The sequence below is a fragment of the Balaenoptera borealis genome (genome assembly GCF_965194805.1).
Source record: "Balaenoptera borealis genome assembly, chromosome: 13".
Classification (NCBI taxonomy): domain Eukaryota; kingdom Metazoa; phylum Chordata; class Mammalia; order Artiodactyla; family Balaenopteridae; genus Balaenoptera; species Balaenoptera borealis.
In genome coordinates, this window is record NC_138870.1 from 1,539,805 (window position 1) to 1,552,700 (window position 12,896).

The following is a 12,896-nucleotide window of genomic DNA, read 5'->3' on the forward strand; positions in this document are numbered from 1 at the left end:
GTGGGAAGGACCCCTAACGCCTATTCTGGCTCTGGCTCCTTTCTTTAGGCTCATAAAATACTGTCCTCATCCCCGTAGAGGCTTGACGTCCTGACCAAGGTGACAAGAGGCATCTTCCCTCCCATATCGTGTCTCCCACGAGCCCAGCTCATCTCTTACTTTGCAAGCCACGCGGTGAGGGCACAGCTTCCCAAAGCCCAGGGGGGGCTGAATCCTCCGGAGCAGGGTCACCACATCCAGGTGTTTGATGCGACCCCTAGAAGAGGCAGGAGCGGGGGGAAGGTCAGTGCGGTGGTCTCGGCCAGTAGCCCAGGACTCAGGCACCCAGGGTGGGGGATCCCCCTGCAGAAGGAACTCTCCACGGCTGGACCCGAGTGATGAAACTGGTGCTAAGTTGCAGAATTGCACAGCAAAACTCCCAAACCAGTATATACACGTTTAGATTTTTAAGGAGCAATTTTCCATCAGTGCTATGTTCAAGGTGGAAGGGATTTTAGCAGGCAACGAAATTCTCAATATTACTCCTGCTTCAATGAACTAACCGTCTGACCAAAAGGTATTTCCAGAGTGTCAACCAAACGTCGTGGCTGGATTGATGGACCTATGGCAGAAAGGCAGGCAGGATCTGCCTGGCCCCGGACATCCTGACTCGAGTACCTACCCGAGTTATTCCAACACTGGGCCCTCCTGTCCTGTTCAGCTGAAAACAGCAGGCGTGTTCTGGACTCAGCCAGAGGCCTCCTGTTGCTGGCCCTGACCCTTGACCCCTGTGTCCTGTGCAGTTCAGTGTTTGCTGTGGACCCACCCAGTGCTAACCCGTCTTGCCCCCCTTCCACAGGTGTGGTCACGCAATCCCCTTGCGGCTTTGGGGACTGGGTTTCCCTCTGGGGACTTACTTGGCTTCAGGATCATACTCCGCCCAGATTCTCTTAAATTCGTCCAGATGGTGGGGACCCAGGATGGACCAGTCCCTTGTCAGGTAGTCAAAGTTGTCCATGATGACGGCTACGAAGAGGTTGATGATCTGCGGAGAACAGAGAGCGCGGGGAGATGCCCTCGGAGGCCCTTCCAGGACACATGGTTAGCAGGCCACGCACGGCAGAAGCCAGTGTTTCTGAAGACCGCCCACGTGGCACCACTGAAAACACCGGCCCCTGGAACGTGGCTCTCTTGGATGAGGACCTGACCCAGCTCCCCCTGGGCTTGTGCAGGTGAACCCCACCTGTGGGCTGGCAGCTTCCCTCACACCCAGCTGCCAGGCGGGGCTGCCAGGGATGGGGGTGACTGTCCACCACCCTTCCCTTGCTCCTCATCAAAGTGCCAGAAATGTTTACGTGGCCTCCTGTCCTCGGGGACGACGCCACCACGACAAGAGCTGAGAACGGACGAGAAGGATGCTGGCTGAGCTCACTCTGGTCCAGCTTCACCCCCTCCCTCCAGTGTGGCTGGACCATCCCAGGGACGCAGGCCTCCAGGCCGGCCTCCCCGACGGGGCACCCCCGAGCGTGAGCTGCAGAGACGCAGGGCGCGGCCGGCCCTGGACTGCACGTTTGTCGCCCAAGGCCGCGGGTCCCGCCCGGCTCACCAGAAAGGCGCAGAGCATGTAGAAGCTGATGAAGTAGAAGACAGCGAAGCTGCTGCCGCAGGGCGTCTCCCCCTCGGCGCTGCTGCCCGGTTCCGACTCGGGGGCGCACTTCTTGCCTGGCATGCAGGCCAGCATGATGTCCTGCCACGCCTCCCCGGTGGCGCACCTGGTGAGAGACCACGGCCCAGAGCGGCTCACAAGGCCCCTCCCTCCCCCCCCTCCCCGGGGGGAACCGCTAAACTGAGCCTGGGGTTTGCCAGCCCCCCGGCGCTGATACATCCACCACATAGGAAAACGTGCAGCATTGTTTTGAATGTCTGAAAATTTTCTGTGAGAGATAACAAACTGTACCTTTTCTGCAAAGTCCCTCCTTTTGCAATCCATGTTAAGTTTTGAGATTTAGCCATTTGGATACATTTTAGCTCTGGTTCATTCATCCTTTGCAGCAGATCCTCTATGAGTATACCATTAAAAAACCCCACCGCCCTGTTAAGGCTTTTCCTTTCTTTGCTGTCTTGCTGTCACGAAGGAGCCTGCAGTCACCACACAGGGCAGTCAGACGCCTGCTTCGGGGGGGAGTTGCCAGTGGACGGCAGGTGTGTCCTCACCGTACCGGCCACTCCTTGTTCTCCAAGGGTCTGCCCAATTGGCGCTCCTGGCATCGTTGCCCTACAGACTTGGCAGCTCTTTCCTCAGCTTTATTGAGGCAGAATAGACAAATAAAACTGCAAGCTAGAGCGTAGATCATGATGATTTGATTGATGTGCACATTGTGAAAGGAGTATTCCCACCTAATTAACACATCCATCCCCTCACAGATTTAAAAAAATTTTTCTTTTCTTTTTTTGGCGAGAACATTTAAGTTCTACTGTCTTAGCAAGTTTCAGTGATACGATCAGTGTCATCAACTATGGTCACCACGTTATAGGTTAGATCTCGGACCTCATCCACCTTATGGTGGATACCAGCCCCTTCCCATCCCATGCCCGCCCCCCCCCCCCCACAACCACTTTTCTATTCTGAATTTAGACTTGTCAACTCTTGGTATTAGTGAATTTTAAAAAATGTTGCTCGGACTTCCCTGGTGGCGCAGTGGTTAAGAATCCGCCTGCCAATACAGGGGACAAGGGTTAGAGCCCTGATCTGGGAATATCCCACATGCCAAGGAGCAACTAAGTCCGTGCACCACAACTACTGAGCCTGCGCTCTAGAGCCCACGAGCCACAACTACTGAGTCAACGAGCCACAACTACTGAAGCCCGTGCACCTAGAGCCCGTGCTCTGCAACAAGAGAAGCCACCACAATGAGAAGCCTGTGCACCACAATGAAGAGTAGCCCCCGCTCGCCACAACTAGAGAAAGCCCGCGCACAGCAACAAAGACCCAACGCAGCCAAAAATAAATAAATAAATTTAAAAAAAGGTTGCTCATATGATGGGTGTAAAATGATAACACACTGTTGTTTTACTTTGGTTTTAAAATGATGAATAGGGTGAGAAATTTTATTTCATCTGCTGAATCTCAGGTTCATGTTTTTGCCCGTCTGTCTCATGGGCTATTTGTCTTCTTGTTCATTTGTAGGGTCTTTATACTTTCTTTATATTAATCCTCTGTCAGTTGTACACATTGCAAGCAGTGTTTTCCAGTCTGTGGCTCGTTTCCAGCTTTATTGATGGTGTATTGTGATGAATCCAAGTTTTACATTTTAATGTGGTCAAATCATAATTTTTCTTCTGTTTTGTGCTTTTCGCAACTTGTCTAAAAAAATCCTTCCCTATTCTAGGTCATAAAAATATTCTCCAGTATGTTCTAAAAGGCCCAAGTTTTGTTTTTCATAATAATTTCATAATAACCCATTAATATGGAATTTATATGAGGGCTCCATATGAGGTAGAAATATGCTTTATCTTTTTCTGTCTAGATAACCAATTTTCTTAATACAATTTATTGAATAGTCCACCTTTACCTACATATGTGAAATAGCTCTTCTGACATAAATCGCATTTCCATACGTGTATGAGTCTTGTGCCAGCCTCTTCGTTTTGTTCTATAGGTTTATTCATCTGTCTTGACTTCAATGTACCACGCTGTCTTAATCACTCCAGGTTTACAGCAAGTCTTGATCTCACACAGAGAGTCAGTACTTCCAGCCTGCTGTCCCGCAAAGCTGTCTTGGCTTTTCCCTTTCCTTTTCCTTTTCGATTCCACAGACACATTAGAATCAGCTTGTTAAGTTCTATGAATAATCCCACTGAGACTCTTACTGGAACTGCATCAACATATAGATTAACTAGAGGAATTTGACATCTTTTTGCTATTAAGTCTCCTAACCATGAACCCGATCCACCTCTCCATTTATTTAGGCTTTTTAAAATGTCTTTTAATGAAAGTTTATAATTTCCCTATATATATCTTTCATTAGATTTTTTTCTAGGTAGTTTACTTAAAATAAACAAATAAAATGTTGCTACTATAAATGATACCTTTAAAAAGTTATATTTTCTGTTTGCAACAGATGCGGAGAGAATACTATTGACTTTATATATAGAAGATCTGCTGAACTCTCTTATTATTCTGTGGTTTCTCTTGTATAGTCACATAGTAATCGAGTTTCTAAAAGATGTTTTATTTACATATTTTCTTTTTAAAATTGTGGTAAAATACACACAACATAAAATTGACCGTCTTAACCATTTTTAGTGTACAGTTCGGTGGCATTAAACACACCCACAGTGCTGTCCTACCATCACCACCATCCATCTCCAGAACTCTTTTCATCTCGTAAAACTGAAAATCTATGCCTCTTAAACAGTAACTCTCCTCCCCTCCCCCCTACACCTGGCACCCACCATTATACTTTGTGTCTATGATTTTGACTAAGTACCTCACGTGAGTGGAATCATACAGAAAACTTGTCCTTTTCTGACTTTTTTCACTGAGCATAATGGCCTCAAGTTTCATCCATGTTGAAGCAGGTGTCAGAATTTCCTTCCTTTTTAAGGCTGAATAATATTCCACTGTGGTATAACCACGTTTTCCTTTTCCATTCTTCTCTTGATGGACCTACAGTTGATTCCATGCTCTAGCTATTGTGAATAATGCTGCCATGAACAGAAGTGTACAAATATTTCTTTGAGACCCTGCTTTCAATTCTTTTAGGTATATACACACAAGTGGAATTGCTGGATCATATGGCATTTTTAATCTATTTTTAATATTTTGAGGAACCGTTGTACAGTTTTCAACAGTGGCTGTTTCCATTTTACATTCTTACACGTAATGCACAAAGGTTCCAATTTCTCCACATTCTCATCAGCACTTGTTTTTCTGATAGCAGCCATCCTGATGGGTATGGGGTGGTATCCCATTGTGGTTTTGGTTTGTATTTCCCTGATGATTAGTGATGTTGAACATCTTTTCCTATGTTCATTGGCCATTCACATATCTTTTTTTGAGGAATGTCAAGTCCTTTGTCCATTTTTAAATTGGATTGTTTATTTTCTTGTTGTTGAGTTTGGCAATCAATTTTTTTGGCATTTAATTTTTTCCTCTTCTCCAATTCTTTTTTTTTTTAAAAGAGAAACCTACTACTTATTTATTTATTTTTTTTAAAGATTTATTGATTGATTGCTATGTTGGGTCTTCGTTTCTGTGCTAGGGCTTCCTGCAGTTGTGGCAAGCGGGGGCTACTCTTCATCGCGGTGCGCGGGCCTCTCACTATTGTGGCCTCTCTTGTTGCGGAGCACAGGCTCCAGACGCGCAGGCTCAGTAGTTGTGGCTCACGGGCCTAGTTGCTCCGCGGCATGTGGGATCCTCCCAGACCAGGGCTACGAACCCGTGTCCCCTGCATTGGCAGGCAGACTCTCAACCACTGCGCCACCAGGGAAGCCCCCACTTCTCTAATTCTTACCCTTTGGTTTATTTTTCTCGTCTTATTGCATTGGATAAAACTTGCAGTATCATGTTGAAAAAGTGACAGCTTATGAGCTCATTTATTATATTTATGGATCAGCTATTACCTGTTACGGACTGAATGTGTGAGTCCCCTCAGAATTTGTATGTTGCGGCCCCAAACCTCAATGTGACAGCATTGGTAGGCACTTAAGTTTAGATCAGGTCATGGGGCTGGGGCCTCGTGATGAGATTAGCATCTTTATAAGAACAGGAAGGGAGACTGGCGCTCTCCTCTCTCTCCACCAAGCGGGGACACGGCGATAAGGCCACCGTCTGCAGGCCAGGAAGAGGCTCCCACCAGGAACAGAATCATGAAACCTTGATCTTGGACTTCCAGCCTCCAGAAATGTGAGAAAGAAATGTCTGCTGTTTGAGCCACTCCATTTATGGTGTTACAGTAGGCTGCCCAGACTAGTACATTATCAGTACATGAAAGTGATTGTTTTCCTTTGTTAATTGTTACCTTCCTGATCCTTTTAATTGTTATAAAGGCTTTTGAGTTGCTTTGCTTGGGTTTTCTAGTTGGATTAGCTTGTTGTTTGTAAACAAAGATAGTTATGTCTACACATTTTTATATCTATATTTCTTACTTTCTTCCCTTTCTTATTGGTATCAGCCGTATGTTAGTCTTACAGAAAGAGGTTTCCTACCCATTTTTACTCCTGGAAAGTTTATGTAACATAGGAATGATTTATTCTTTGCTATTTTGGCAAATAGCAAACATAAATATATTGGATCTAGCCTTTTAGAGGACTAAAATTTTGACTACCTTTTCAATTTCTGTTGTGGTTAATTAAAAAAATATTCTTCTCAAGACAATTTTTGTGATTTCTCTTTTCCTATACAAAAGCATCTAGTTCATCTAGATACTCAAATATATTGGCATTCATTTGTTCATAATATTCTCATCATTCTAAAAATCACTCCACATCTATAATTATGTTGCTTTTCTTATTCCTGCTGTTGCGTCTTTTTAAAAAAATTGAATTTGATGAAAGTTTGTCTATTTATTGGTCTTTTCAAAGAATCAGTTTTAGGGTTTATTGATGAATGTTTTTGTTTTATATTTTATTAATTTCTGCTTTTATTTTAATAAATGCATTCCTTCACACTTTGGGGTTATTTTCCTATTCTTTTTCCATTTATTCATTTACTTACTGTAAATTTTAAAAAAAAGTTAATTTTGGCTCTGAATTGTCCTTTGGCTTACTGGTGCATCTCATAAATTTAAGATATAGCGTGGGACTTCCCTGGTGGTCCAGTGGTAAAAAATCTGCCTTGCAATGCAGGGCACATGGGTTCGATCCCTGGTCAGGGAACTAAGATCCCACATGCTGCGGGGCAACTAAGCCCATGCACCACGACTACTGAGCTCGCACGCCTCAACTAGAGCCCACGTGCCGCAAACTACAGAGCCCACATGCTCTGGAGCCCGTGTCACAACTACAGAGCCCACGCGCCCAGGAGCCTGCACGCTACAAATGGAGAAGAGAAACCTGCACGCCACAACTAGAGAGAAGCCCGTGTGCCACAACGAAAGATCCCGCATGCTGCAAATAAGACTCAAAGCAGCCAAAAATAAATAAATAAATAAATAAATAAAAATAATAAATAAATCTTAAAAAAAAAAAAATAAACCAAACAATCTCAGGCTTAGGCGAGGCAGTCTCATTAAAAAAAAAAAAAAAAAAGGAAGATATAGTGTGTTCACATTCTCATTTCTGAGTAGTTTGTAGCCTCAGCTGTGAGTTATTTAGAAGAGTGGCTCTAAACATTTAAGTGAACAGATTTTGGAGGGACTACTGGTTTTATGGTTAATTCCTAATTTTTTATGTATTGAAGTCAGAGAAGTTTTAGAATTTATTGAATTCTTCTTTGTGACTTAAATCTTGCCTAATTTTTATGAATGTTTCTGGGGCTTAAAAAGAACTTTGTTTTTTGCCATTTATTGAGTATAAACTTATTAGATGAAGTTTGTTAATTGTGTTATTTAGATGTTCTTTGCCCTTTCTTCTATTTTATTCTCTCTAATCTGTCATTTTCTTTTTCTTTTTCTTTTTTTGGTAGTTTCCTATAGTTTAGATTTTTTTTAAACTTTTCATTTTATATTGGGGTATAGTTGATTAACAATGTTGTGTTAGTTTCAGGTGTACAGCAGAGTGATTCAGTTATATGTACACAGGTATGATCTGTCATTTTCTACACACTGTATCAAAGTCTCCCACTTTGTGTGAGTGTGTGTGTGTGAATTTTCTCCTTATTGTTCTATCCGGGTCTGACTGACATATTTCCAAACTATATTGTTAGGCTTATGTGCTTTAATGATTGTTATATATTCTCAATGGATTATATCTTTTATCAATATCAAATATCCTTCTTTGTCCTGTTTAATGCCTTTCACCTGGAATTTTATTTCTTCTGATGTTGCTATTACTATACCTACTTAGGTAAGCATTGTCTGGTATTCTTTTTCTGTTTCTTTATTTTTGTCCTCTTTAGGTCATTTTATTTTACTCCGTCTATTATAAACAGGCTACGGCTAGATTTCTTAAAGCCAAGATTAGAGTATCTTTTAATAGAAGATTTTAATTTTTAGTGATTATTAATATCTTTGTTTTCTTTCCTGTCACTTTATGTTTTAATTTTCTTTCTTTCCTGCCTTCTTTTGTCTTTCCTTCCTTTTGCTGAATTGCTAAGGTTTTCTTTTTTTTTTCTTCTAGTGGTCTAGAATGTACTATCCCATTTCTGTTTTTCTAACGGTTGACTTTTAAATATTTAACATCTGTTTATACGCACATCCCCCTCCCCATGCATAGAGCTGAACAGTATCTATTTCTTCTCCCCAAACAGGAGAAGAATCTTCACACACTTTCATGTTTCTTATCATTCCTGCCTTGTTGAGATAATATGGGATTTTACTTCCAAATTGCATTCAATGTTTTAGATATTTTCCCTCAACAATTATTTAGAATTAACATGAGCTTTATAATTTCTTTGCTGACAGCTCAGAACTATGATCTTCAGTGGTTCTTTACTCATAGCATTTCTCTGCCCACTCGACTTCTTAGATTAATCTTTCATTGTGTGGAAATACATCCTTGTGTAATCGTTTCAGAGAAGGTTTATGTGGTAAACTTCCTGGGTTCTTACACTTCTGGAAACATCTTTATTTTGCTTTGTTAGTTGAATGCTGATTAGGCTGCATTATAGGAGTCTAGGTTCAGTAATATATTTCCCTCCTAATCCTAAATATATTACTCATTTGTCTTCTGTTATACAGTAGATGATGAGAATTCTAATGACAATTGATACTGTTGAAAGTAACTGACTTTTCCTCTTTGGAAACTTTTAGGATATTTTCTTTACTCTTGGTTTTCTGAAACTTCATCATGCGTCTAGCTACGGGTCTTTTGGATTAACCTGTTCTGCACTTACTAGGCCTTTCAATCTGAAGGCATGTATCTTCATTTGAAATTTTCTTTGCTCATTCCTGTATTTCCTTCTCTCCATTCCTTCAGTTCTTTTTTGTCTCAATTTGTATCAAAAAGATGGGATTTTCTGGCTCTATCCTCCATGTGTTAACTTTTATGTCGATCTCTTTGTCCTTCTGGCTGTACACCGAGACAATTCCTGGCTTGGTCTTTCAGATCATTAATTCCTTCTTAAGCTATGTCCATTTAAAAAATATTCCAACAACTGGGACTTCCCTGGTGGCACAGTGGTTAAGAATCCGCCTGCCAATGCAGGGGACACGGGTTCGAGCCCTGGTCCGGGAAGATCCCACATGCCGTGGAGCAACTAAGCCCGTGCGCCACAACTACTGAAGCCTGTGTGCCTAGACCCCGTGCACCACAATGAAGAGTAGCCCCCGCTCGCCGTAGCTAGAGGAAGCCCTTGCGCAGCAGTGAAGACCCAGTGCAGCCCAAAATAAATAAATAAATAAATATTTTAACAATTGTATATTTTCTGAGTTCTCTCTTTAATTAAATTTAATTAATTCTCTCGTTAATTTGTTCTCATTAATAATGACTTCTCCTCCTCCTCCCACTCCTTTCTAATTTGACAGATGTGCCAGGTTCTATAATCTCTCTAAAGACACAAATTGTGCTTATTTTCAAATATTTTTCCTCTCCCTATTCTCTTCCTCCTGATGTGTTCATTCATCTGTTAGGTGAGTGTGGTGACTTCTTTTTTGACATTGGTTTGCCCCCAGTACTTTGGGGTGACTGTTACTGCTCTTTGTGATCGAGAGCCCAGTACACAACTCTGTGGACCAAGTTCTCGTTGCAGGAGCATCTCTGGGGACCATGGAAGACAAGACGAGACGTGCTGCCAGGTGGGGTGGACAGGTAGCTCCTCTTAAAGGGTGGGTTCCCTTGGGGGCCCTGCTCTACTTCGTAGACCCCAAAGCCCAGGCTGTGGCGGCAGGGCTCTGCTTTCAGCTTGTGGGCATCAGCAAACGCTCTCCAAACGCGGCTCCCCAAGGAGGCAGTGTGGTTGCGGCCCCAGCTGTCCTGGTGCCTGGCCCCTGTGGACCCTGAGCTTGGGGAGGCCCTGGCTGCTCTCGCTCCTTCACAGGCTCACCGGCTTTGGGATGTGTTTTCCTCCGAACCTGGTCCTTTGTCCATTGAATCCCATCTGCTTGCCTCCGTTGAAGACTTCCTCAGCACTGCTGGCTCAAAATGGCACTCTTTCTTGGCTTTTATCCTTCCTTATTCTTTTACAAACTATCTCCTGTCGCCAAGGACTTTAGGAAAGGAGAGGGGAGACCCATGTGCCCCGGCTCACATGTGGCCAAATCCCATATATAAATGCGGCTCAGGCGTAAATGTTGCTGTGAGGCTGTGGTTGATGATGGCCCCGTGTTCTCACGGCTACCATCTGAAGGAGAGTGATGTCGGACAGATATTTAAGGGGACTGCCATTCTGACTGAACACATTTTGAGCAGTAATGATTTGCAGGCTTGGATGTGGGGAAAGGATTCCACAGCGCATGGTGAAGGTGGGGTTATTTGATGGGGAGGATCCCTGGATCTTCGGAAGGAACCCCAGGGGGATGGTAAGGGCTCAGCGCCTCTCCCAGCACCTTAGCATGGAGAGTACAGGTGCTGGAATGGACTCTAGGCATCATCTGGCCCAGGGACTGAGTAAACAGTTCTCATCACCACCAGCCCTGGACCAGGTGAGGGGTCCCAGAGCCCAGGCTGTGATGAGCAGGATGGTGAGAAGAGCCAGAGGAGGGGTAGCCCAGGGGGTCACTGGGATCCAGAGGAGGAAGGACGTGGGGCTGCCGCACGGAATCCTTCCCTCGGGGTCGGGCGGGACACACCCCTCCCCCAGCTGTACCTGTGGCCACGGCCTCCCCAGAGGGTGAGGGCTGGCGCCGGCTCAGCCAAGGGGGAAACTAAGTGCCGTGGACGGAACCACTGACACAGACAGTGGCACCAACTCCGGCAGCTGGGCTTGTCTTAGGAGGAAACTGAGGCTTGGAGTCATCTGCTGTCTTGCTCAAGGTCACTCAAGGTCACATAGCGAGTGTGCTGCAGGCCTGGCTCAGCTTCGAACCAGGGTGCTCTTGGACTTTGATTCTGATCCCCTACTGGCTTCCAGAGTCAGCGGCAGGGGCCGTGTCCAGTCATTATAAACGACAGTGAAAGGAAGGCTTCCCGGTCAGGGGGCTTCCCAGCCCCCCAGCCCCAGTTCTCGTCATGCAGCCAGGCCAGGGCCGCACCGAGCAGGTGTCCCCGTGTGCACCTGTCCGCACCTGTCTGCACACTCACCTGAAGAGGAGCAGCACGGCCTGGGGGAAGGTCTGGAAGTTGTTGTTCCTGTTGATCTCTGTCGTGTCATTCAGGGCGATTTTCCCGAACACCTGGCAGGGGGAGAGGATGGGGTCCGTGAGCTGTGGACAGAGGGGTCCTGGTTCCCACCCATCGTTCAATGGTCTCTTCAGGGGTCACAGCTGACCCTGGACGGGCTGGCCCATAAGCTGAACAGAGTCCCCTCTGCGACCTGGAAGGCCTCGCGGGGGCAGGTACCTGCTGCTCTGTCCAGCCCCTGATCCCAGCCCCCCACTCCGGACAAGCATCCAAGAAAAGTGCCCTCGGCCCTCGGGAGGGGCCCTGGGCCCCGCGGGAGGGGGGCTGAGAGCGGGCGGAGGCTGAGACCTCGACCCTGCGTCTGTGCAGGGACAAGGCTCACTGGCCTTCCTCTTTCTTTTTTCTTTTTCTTGGCTGCAGGTTCTTGAGACTATTTTTCTTTCCTCTTTAAAAAATACTTTACTGAGGAATAATTAACAAATAGGCCCTTCACATAACTTGGGGGAGTTTTTCCCTATAGAGAGTGGAACCTGAGCCAGGGGCAACGGGGAGAGAGGGTCTCAGAGCTGTGCACCCCCAGGACACCACGGGGGTGGGGGGAAAGTTCCAATTCCGGTGACCTTTCCAGCCTCAGAAGGAGGGGCGGGTGTCAGGGGATGTGGGCTGGGGGCCGGGCCCGAGGAGACAGCGGGGAGCCTGTCCTACCTGCATCCCGATCACGGCGTAGATGAAGAACAGCATCACGATCAGGAGAGCAACGTAGGGCAGGGCCTGGCAGGGGCACACAGATGCCGTGAAGTCGGCGGGGGACCGCTGGCTGGACCCCTCCCCGGGCGGCGTCTCTTCAGTCGCCAGCTGCTGCCTGGCTTGGGGGGCACTTCCAGGAGCCCCGCAGACGTTCTGGGCGCTAAATGGGAGCAGCCTGAGCCTGGTGCCGACCCCTCCCCTCACCTGGGTGTCAAGCACCTGAGACCTGGGGAGGTCTGCCCAGAAAGGTGGGCTCTGAGCTCGGGACCTCGCATGATGCTCCGTTGGTACAATTTAGAAAGAGCAAAACACCCTCCCGCCACCCACCTGTCCTCGTGCAGCCGGAGGGCCGTGGGGGACACCCAGCAGCCCCTCCCCCCCTCACAGCTGTAAGCTGTTCCGCCAGGTGTAGGAAAGGCAGGACGAAGGGGCACTAGACAAAAGCGAGACCCTGGGCTCAAGCCCACTTCCGCCACTGTGGCTGTGGGAGCTGGGCTGGGCTTAACCTCTCTGGGCCTCAGTGTCCTCATCTGAAAAATGGGAAGAAAAGTAATGACCTCAGGGGGTTTTGGGGCCTGGCTGATTTAAGGCTCACGAGATGCTTGGGCAGTGCCTGGCCCGCGGCCGGTCTCTGCGCTTTACTCACGCGGCGTGCTCCCCACCTCCTCCCGGGGAGGAGGCCGCGCGGCTCACGGGGTGGACGGAACCCGCACACCACTTGGGGGCACCGCGGGACTACGGGCCGTCCGGCCTGGTGGGCGCTCGGGCTCCACCTTCAGTGGCGCCCAGGA

At 46.7% G+C, this 12,896-nt stretch overlaps 1 protein-coding gene across 7 annotated transcripts in view; it reads right to left on the reverse strand.

The window, feature by feature from the left end:
* CACNA1C (calcium voltage-gated channel subunit alpha1 C) overlaps positions 1-12,896 on the reverse strand; it is a 556,614-nt gene that overhangs the window by 23,466 nt on the left and 520,252 nt on the right. For all 7 annotated transcript variants that reach the window (XM_082350478.1, XM_082350477.1, XM_082350479.1 and 4 more), the window contains 5 exons: positions 12,064-12,129; positions 11,320-11,411; positions 1,586-1,751; positions 897-1,024; positions 160-256 (listed from right to left, as the gene is read on the reverse strand). In XM_082350478.1, coding sequence (XP_082206604.1) covers positions 160-256; positions 897-1,024; positions 1,586-1,751; positions 11,320-11,411; positions 12,064-12,129 — 549 coding nt within the window. The remainder of the gene's footprint in view (positions 1-159; positions 257-896; positions 1,025-1,585; positions 1,752-11,319; positions 11,412-12,063; positions 12,130-12,896) is intronic.